This window comes from Rhododendron vialii, chromosome 7a (genome assembly GCF_030253575.1).
Source record: "Rhododendron vialii isolate Sample 1 chromosome 7a, ASM3025357v1".
Classification (NCBI taxonomy): domain Eukaryota; kingdom Viridiplantae; phylum Streptophyta; class Magnoliopsida; order Ericales; family Ericaceae; genus Rhododendron; species Rhododendron vialii.
Window position 1 is genome coordinate 7859662 of NC_080563.1, and position 9445 is coordinate 7869106.

The following is a 9445-nucleotide window of genomic DNA, read 5'->3' on the forward strand; positions in this document are numbered from 1 at the left end:
AAATAATCAAACAAAGGCTTATAATCTCATAAATTTTCCTTTAAACTCTCCTCAAACTTTCCTTTTCTTCCTTTTCCATAGGTACCAAACAGAGCCTAAAATCAATTGATTTCTTTCATTGCGATTGATCCAACATAGAGATGCCATATTGACTGACTCCCTCAAATGAAAGATTTCTAATGTGAGCCCTTCCCCGAATACTATAGCATGTTATCTCATAGTCAACTCTCTGATCAATTAAAACAATAATTTAGTGCAGCCAATTTAATAATTCATTCTAAAAATAAAAAAAAACAATCGGACATTCGCTAAACGCACCAATATCCTTTTTCGTTTGGTTTTGGGTTCTCAATTCTACACAATATTCTCTTTCTTCCTCTGCTGCTTGCCTTTCACCGAAGTGGAAAAAAACAATATGATTGTAGGGGAAGTCTTTCTTGCTGCTTTCCTTCATGCGCTGTTTGAGAAGTTGTTTGATTTGGTGAGCTTTGCACGGAGGGAGAAGATTGATGCTCACCTGACAAAATGGGACACAATGTTGAAACAAATCGACGCCGTGCTTGCAGATGCTGAAGCGAAACAAATGAGCACGGATCAAAGGGCTATCAAACTGTGGCTGGAGGATCTCGAAGACTTCGCTTATGATCTGGATGACGTACTAGACGAGTTCTCCACTGAAGCTTTGCGGCAACAGGTGTTGAAGAAGGAGTCTCCAGCTAGCACCAGCAAGGTACGTGCCCTCATACCTACTTGTTGTACGCGTTTCAATCCAACCACCCTAGCTTTTGCTTCTAGAATGAGGAGCAAGATGGATGAAATCACTGAGAGGTTGAAAGATCTCTTTGACCGAAGAACGGGGCTTGGCTTGCAATATGGTAATGCAGGGCACAAACCTCCACAAAGACCACGCACTTCATCTTTCATACACGAACCTCGTTTGTATGGTAGGGATGGGGATCAAAAGGTGATAATAGAGTTGCTTCTAAGCGATCAATCAAATAATGGAAAATTTGATGTTGTTCCGATAGTGGGTATGGGCGGGGTTGGGAAGACCACGCTCGCTCAAATGGTCTACAACAACGAAATGGTTAAGAAACATTTTGAGAATAAAGCGTGGGTATGTGTCTCTGAAGGGTACTCTGACATTATGGGACTGACAAAAGCGATTCTTGAGTCTATTACATCTCACACTTGTGATCTTAAAACCTTAGATCAAGTTCAAGATCAATTGAAAAGCGCTTTGGCTGGGAAGAAGTTCTTGATTGTTCTAGATGATGTTTGGGACAAGAACCATGGTGATTGGAGCAAGTTACAGAGTCCTTTCAATAATGGAGCCTTAGGAAGTAAAGTCATAGTAACGACACGTCTGAGGGATGTTGCATTGACAATGACCGGAACCGATAAATATCATCTCCTGAAGGAACTATCAGAGGATGATTGTTGGTCGGTGTTTGCACAACTTGCATTTCAAAATAGTGGTATAGATGCAAGTCCAAATTTAGTTTCACTTGGTCGAAAAATTGTGAAAAAATGTCGAGGCTTGCCTTTGGCTGCTAGGACACTCGGTGGCCTTCTACGGTGTAAGTTGAGCGATGATGAATGGGAAGAAGTATTGAATAGTAAGATGTGGGAGTTATCGGATGAGGAAAGTGACGTTCTACCAGTTTTGAGATTAAGCTACTACCACCTCCCTTCACATTTGAAGAAGTGTTTTGGATATTGTTCTATTCTGCCTAAGGATTACGAATTTGAGGAGAAGGAACTAGTTTTCTGGTGGATGGCAGAAGGCTTAATTCAAAAGCCAAAAGGACAAAAACAAATGGAAGATCTTGGACGTGAGTACTTTCGTGAATTGCTATCGAGGTCATTTTTTCAACCGTCAAGTGGTGGTGGTCATGAAGTCTCACTATTTGTTATGCATGACCTCATCAATGATTTAGCTCAGTTTGTAGCTCAGTTTGTTGCTGGCAGAATTTGTTTAAGGCTGGGGGAGAACCTCGAAAACAATGAGGATGATAAAAATATCACCAAGGCTCGTCATTCATCCTACATACGTGGTTATCATGATGGCATAAAAAGGTTTGACGCCTTTCGAAAAGCCAAAAATGTGCGGTCCTTTTTACCATTTGGATTGAGAGATCGAGATACCAGCAACTACTGGACACCCATTTTAACAAGCGATGTTCCCCTCCATTTGTTGCCGAGTCTTAGCCGTTTACGAGTGCTTAGTTTGAGAAGATATGGAATCTGGGAACTTCCGGGTTCAATTGGAGATTTGAAACATGTGAGGTTCCTTGACCTTTCATGTGCCTTGATTGCCACATTACCGGAATCAATAAGCACTCTTTACAACCTACAAATAATAATATTGAGAAACTGTAAAAACCTCAACAAGTTACCTGCAAACACGAGTAACCTTATTAACTTGCGGCATCTCGATCTTACTGGTGCAAATTCTTTACAAGAAATGCCACCAAAAAGAGGTGAATTGACGTGTCTCCAGACATTATCAAACTTTATTATCAGCCAAGATGAGGGGTCTACCATAAACGAGTTGAAAAACTTGATTCATCTTAGAGGGACTCTTTGCATATCAGGCTTGGAGAATGTGGCGGATGCTCTGGATGCCAACAGAGCCAACTTAAAGGATAAACAAGGCTTAGATGTCCTGCTGATGAAGTGGAGAAATATCTTAGATAATTCTCGCAATGGGAGTGTTGAATCAAAAGTGCTTGACATGCTAAGACCTCACAATAAGCTAAAAGAGCTTACCATTATTGGTTACCATGGTCTAACATTTTCGACTTGGGTGGGAAATTCTTGGTTCTGTAATATGGTATCCTTGAAGTTCCAAAACTGTGAAAATTGCATTTCCTTACCTCCTTTAGGTCAATTACCGTCACTTGAAAATCTTCACATTCAAGGGATGAAAGCAATAGAGAATATTGGTCTTGAGTTCTATGGGTTGGGCCATTCAAATCCTTTCCCAGCTCTACAAATTTTAACCTTAGAGAACATGCCCAAATGGAAAGATTGGTCTCATTTTGGAGTCGAGGAGAGAGCTCAAGTATTTATTCGCTTGTCAGAGCTCTCCATTAAAAGGTGTCCCAAGCTTTTGGGTAAATTGCCCGAAAATCTTCCTCGCTTAAAAAAGCTGGAGATTAAAGAGTGCCCACTGTTGGTTTTTGCATGGGCTCCAAGTCCTACAAAGCTGAATCAAGTGAGGAACACGATTCAATTTGAGGCACTCATCACTCTATCTCTCACACATGTTTCGATTCCGGACCCTTGTAATCCAGAAATGGGTAATGAAGCAATGTTGGAAAATGCAAGGTGTAGCCATTTGAGCTCGCTGATTTCCCTTACAGTTGAAAATATGCAGGGTCTTAGATGCCTACCTGGTTGGTTTCTTCAAGGGCTGACGGGACTCCAAGAACTCTCTATCCATGGTTGTCAAGAACTCACCTCACTGTGGAAGAATGAGGTGAGACAGAGATACCAACTCCCTGCCCTCCGACATTTAAATATTGAAAATTGCCCTCAACTTATTTCCTTTTGTAAAGAAGATGAAAACAAAGACAATGAGGAAGGGCTACAGCAGCATGAGGAGCTGCCTTACTTAATGATGCTGGAGCGTTTGGAAATAACATCTTGTGAAAAGCTGGAGAGACCACCACGGGGGCTGCACAACCTAACAACACTTCGCATTTGGTATTGTGATACTCTGCGGTCCCTACCAGAGTTGACGATGTTGAATAGTCTTGAGAGATTGGAAGTAAGTGGGTGTCCATCGCTCACGTACTTAAGTTGTTCCAAAACTGGGCTACCGCCCACTCTCAAATCACTGTTGCTTGATAATTGTGGAAATCTGAAGTCAATACTGGCAAAGGAAGGGATGCAAATCAATTGTCCATCTCTTGAATTTGTGTCAATCAAGAGCTGTAAAAGCCTCAAATCCTTGCCGGATCTGATGCAAAATAATTATAACGGTGGATGTCTCAGAGAATTGGAGATAAATGATTGTGATAATTTGGAATGCATTCCGGAAGGATGGTTCACCGCAACCAATCTAAGGGAATTGCGGATCTGTGGATGCAAAAAACTCAAGGGCCCGCCATACCATGTCTATAACAACCTCACTTCTCTTCGAGTGCTGTCTGTAGATAATTGCGCTTCAGCTACAGGACTCGTGTCCTGCATTCTGAACAATGCACAATTCGCCAACCTCACTGTGCTTAAAATCATCAATGTCGACATGGGTAATAAGCCCCGATCAGAGTGGGGTTTGCATAGATTGTCCTCCCTCACAGCTCTTCAACTCGGAAGTTACGGCGGGGCATCATTTCCACCAGAAGAAAAAGATGGGATGATGCAGTGGTTGCCCCCTTCCCTGAACGCCATGCGTATCCAGGAGTTCCCAAATCTGGAGAAGCTCTATTTCAAGGACTTTCAAAACCTCCCCTCTCTTGGAATATGTGGGGCTCCGTTTTGGATGGTTCGTACTTTCTGAATGTGGGTTCTTGGTTAGCTCCTATCTCCTTGATCAGTCCTGCAAAACGAAGCACGACTAAAAGACCACACCGGAGGTTCTCCGGGATGGCCCTCCGGTGCAAGAGTCAGTTTGCTTGTAAGGAAGAGTTAGAGATTGGGAGCTAGGGTTTTGTTTTCGCGTACCTCCTCCAAGAAGGCATAATGGGATATTTATAGGAAACCCTTCGCTTGGTCTCCAAGATTGCACCAACGCTTGACACGCGTCGGCTGATGTCACTGTTGCATCACGTTTAGGGTTTTGCAACCGTTTTCAAGATGAGCTGGCACCTTCACGTGCCACCATCATTGTCCTCATAACCGTTCGGATGACATCACAACCATCATCATAGCCATGGTTGCTGTTCTGATGCGGGTGAGTTGGATCGTCGGCCAAGCCATGCTCGGTGCCGAGCATGTTGTGGGACCTTCGGCATCTATCCAAACGAACGTATCTTCCACCCCGAGCAGGTGTAGGGAATGAACCATGAAAGGAGGAGTAATTTAGAGGAACCCTCGGCGACAGGGACCTTCGGCTACGGTTGCTAATCCGAAAGTCCAAAGAAAGATGTCTTGGAGTTGAAAGTAATACTAGATCACGCTCGGAATGGCCCGAGCCATTTTGCTCGGCCTGCTACAATAGCCCCTCAACCCATGCCGAAGCTCTTCACCCGGTATGGGTTGATTTAAGACTTGGCCGAGCTTGAACCTTCGGCAGATTAATCCGAGCCCCACATAAGGTAACAGCTGTCGAGTATTCGAACGGGTGTGTCAGTTGAAAGGACATCTAGGCAGACGAGGAGACGGCTGGCATGGGCAGGGGCTTCAGTCGCCACGTGTCATATAAAGGTTGGCGAGGGGTTCGGCGGTGAAATGATGGGCCGGAAATTCGAAAAGGCCCGCTCCGCTTATAAATAGTGGTGAGGGAGGAGAGAGAAAGTTCTTCTGCACTTTCTCTCTCTAACGTCTGGAGTTTCTCTCTCTAAGATTCCGTTCCAGAACTCAACTTAATCCCAGATCTTCAACTTCAAGCCCCGTTCTAACAGAAATCTTCAGGTATGTCACCGATTCTTGTAGTTTTACTATTTCTCTTGCTTTTCATGCTTATTTTCTGGGTTTTTGGAATGATTTTTTGGGGGGTTTTGTACTGCATGAATAGTAGATTTCTGGGGAGAACGATGATGTTCATCCCTGAACTCATCCTATTCTTCCGAGCCCCCATAGGATGTCTGGGGCTCGCTGATGAGCACCCAATATTGTAGATATTTGGTGCGACTAGTCCCGTTCTTTGTTATTTTAACTTGTATTTATTTAGCTTTTATTTGATACTGCACGTAAGGTGTGTTTTTAGTGTTTTCAGATAAAACGTGCAAATAAGGCGCATTTCAATGCTATGGACGGCTAGAGTGCTTCCAAGTACCCGAAGACCCTATCGGCCCCCTAAAATATGTCTAAGTATGGAAAAATGACTTTCTGAAAAAGTATCGATTTTCGAGATTAAAAATGTCGGTAATTGATCCTTGAATTTTTCTAAGAGTAACTACAAAGTTACAAGGTTTTATTTGAAGAGCAAGGTCATGTTTTGATCCATTTTCTCTTGAGAAAAATGCGCAGTTTTCCATTTTACACTAAAAGTGGGGGGTTGACATTTTGATTTAAATGGAATCTTGAAATTCTGGTAATGCCATTGTTTCCAAATGGGGGGTACTTTCTTATTTTCATTAAATAAATTAAAGTAAAGGAAAGGTAAAAGAAAGGTTTAAAATGTAGCCTTTACTTAAGTTTAGAGAATAAGTTTAGAGAATGAAAATAAGATGCTGAAGAGCTGTGAAGTGCTGAAAGCTATTTGCTGAAGCTGAAGCCAACTTGAAATCTGCAGTTTTGAAGATTGTTATCGATAACTCCCAAGATGGTATCGATACCATTTGTTCCATCTTGGTCCAGAAGTTGTCCAGACCCGAGGGTAGCGATACCTTTATCATATGTTATCGATACCAATTTTCTCCGGGGGATCATTTCAAGGATGTTATCGATACCTTAGCCTATGGTATCGATAACTTTTGTCTCCTGCAGATATTTTTACTGCTTTTTGGACTTTCCATTTATGGAATACTTGCCACTTTTGGCACGTTCAGGGATATTTTGTGGAGAGAAAATGCTGAGTTGTATAAATACTCTTCTCTCTCTCTCTTGTAAAGTAGTAAGTAGTTAGCTTAGGATAGTCTTTCTCCATTGTTGTGCTTTCAAGCTTTTGTCTTTAATTTGTCAAGAACTCAAGTAAGTATTTGGTTTCGTTTAATTTGTCATGTATTAATGTTGTAGCTACGGACTAGATTCTTCTTTAAATCAAGTTTATTTCTGTTTTTATCGGTTAATCATGTTTATCATTCCTTCCATGGTTTCTAGTCTTCTTAATATGCATGAGTAGTTGATTAGGCTTGGCTTTGGAGTGATTAACGTCATGTGATTTGGGTTAATCTTGCCTTTCTCGACTTAAGACTTGAGGTTTGGTTTGGAAATGTGAGTGGTTAGCCTTTTATGTAACAAAACTTGTCGATGTTAACCTCCGGTGATCATATGCTCGCTCATATGGTTCCGTGAGCTATGTCTCGACTCGTGTTTGCCAAAAGAACCGAAGAACTTGCTCGCTTCCCAAACCACGCTTCTAGTTCTTGACCTTGATATTTAGTTTGAATGCAAGTCTTGGCGTTGTTAACCTCCGGTGATCATGTGCTCGCTCACATGGTTCCGTGAGCTATGTCACGCCTTGTGTTAAGCTTGTTGTTCAAACTCTATATCAAGTCTAACTATTTTCATAGCTAAATCTTCCGGTTGATAGCCTGTGCCGTGCGATTCAACCGTGTTTTCGTTGAGAATGGTTAGCTGACCTAAATTACGGGCGTTATGAACTCCATTGCCTTGCCGCCTTTAATTCTTAGTTTAACTCTTTTTCTAGTCATTTTCATAAGGGCAATTCTTCACCTGTCAAAGCAAAACCAAAAGTTGGCCGCCTAAACGCCGGAAACCCTTACATCTAATCCGAACAAGCTATATTCGAACTCCCTGTGGATCGACTCGGACTTTCTCGCTATACTATGCAAATCTTTAGTTGTAGTCCGGTTAATAAATAATTGAATTTGACGGCCGTTTGGTAAACTTCAACGACTACCGATTTCGGCTGCGACCACTCGCCGAACGATTTCTTTGATGGGGGTAAATAACCGAACGTTCCCCAACTCTCTTGTTTTGCCGAACGTAGGGAGTCTTTATAGAAGTACCGAGCCCACTATAGGTTAGCATGTGACTCGTGAGCCGATAAGATGAACCGAACTTCCAAACGATCTTCTTTGCCGACGCAAATTTTAATCGCTTAATACCCCTTTGTTCTTTTCCTAGGTCTGGCTCACGAGGTCATCGACGTGTCTTCAGACTCGGATTGCTCAGAAACCGAATCCGATCGTCAATTCATTAGCGAGCTTCTCGAGTGGCGTAGGTTGAGGAATAGCCGAGCGATTAATTCTGCTTCAACGAGAATGTCGGCGACCTCTCCTGTGTCCGACGATTCTAACGCCGAGCGAGATTATGAGTACGCTGCCGACGACTTCCTTACGGAGCCCGAGATAAGCTTTTCCCCAGAAACCCAATCCGAAACCGAGCCACAAGTGGGTCAAGAAGCCAAGTCGAGGCTTATGTCAGGAGCCGAAGCTTCGACATCGGCTCCAAGCGACGCCGACCTTTTTGACAAGGGCTTGCTATGTCCATACGCTCATTATTTCAGCGGCAGCCCTGGGGAGTACGCAGCCTTCCGAATGGAGTACAACATTCCCGAGGATGTCGTGATTCATAGAGTCAAGAGCACTGACATAAAAGACCATAGAGATCACCGTCCCGAGCATATAACCGTGCCTTTAATGGCCATTTGTGAGGCCGGGCTTCGATTCCCAATTCACCCCTTCCTTAGGGAAATTCTTTGGAAATTCAGTTTAGCCCCCCATCAACTCGCGATCAACAGTTACCGAATCATTATGTCGGTAATTGCCTTGATCGAGAGTCAAGATTTGGATTTTACGCCGACGGACCTGTTTTTCACATACACCATGTCCAGACACGGGAAATCTGGCCGTCGGTATTTGTCGATGCGTCCCAAAAAGTAGCCTCTGATAAACGGACTTTCGGATACCGACAAATGGGCTGACTTTTACCTCGAAGTGCACCGAAACTTCGAGTTCGGCGACGGTCTCCGTCGGTTCACCGTTCCGAAAGTGGCTGATACAAGAGGTGATCAGACCGAACGTGCTTAAGTCATTTATTACGTTCTACTTTTGTTTTTTTTTTTGCTGAGGGTATTTCTTGAATTGCTGTGTTTTTGCAGAGCTTGGCCCTATTTCCAAGGGACTTAACACCAACTCTCGGGAGAAGGCGACCGAGACGCTGCTTGCCCAGGTTTGCCGTCACGCTCCGACCCTTCTTGATTACCGACCCTCCTACAAAGGTGTGCTGAGGAGGAAGGAGAGAGGGAAAGAGGTCGCTCAGAGCAAGAAAAAGACATCCAGTGCACCGGCTGCCGAGGCTATACAAAAGAAGAAAGGAAACTCCCTTCCCGTCGGACTCCGAAAGAAGAGGCAACAGGGGGGAGTAAAATTGCCGAGGATTCCAACTCGTGAACTTAGCCGATACAAAGCTATATGATAGCACCGAATTTTTCCGATTCGGCGGTTCGATCTATGATTTATCATTCATGGACGTTGATAAGATCCTTCCATTTAGCAGCACCTTAGGATGGCATAGCCTTGATTGGATTCACAGAAGAGGAGTGGCTTACTCTGTTCGATTCTGCCGAACTTCTCCAGCCCTCTTTTGAAGACATGTTGATACGCACCTAAGATTGCTTGATCGTGGTGCTTAAGTCCGTTAGTTA

General features: G+C 43.4%; 1 protein-coding gene across 1 annotated transcript; it reads left to right on the forward strand.

Annotated features, from left to right (window-relative positions):
* Window positions 1–415: 415 nt before the first annotated feature.
* On the forward strand, window positions 416–4510 carry LOC131332611 (putative disease resistance RPP13-like protein 1). Its single transcript, XM_058366910.1, has one exon. The coding sequence runs from the start codon at window positions 416–418 to the stop codon at window positions 4508–4510; it is 4095 nt and encodes a 1364-aa protein (XP_058222893.1).
* Window positions 4511–9445: the final 4935 nt, after the last annotated feature.

Excerpts from the sequence above, each read along its gene's own strand:
- LOC131332611 (XM_058366910.1), top strand. The coding sequence starts at position 416 with ATGATTGTAGGGGAAGTCTTTCTTGCTGCTTTCCTTCATGCGCTGTTT.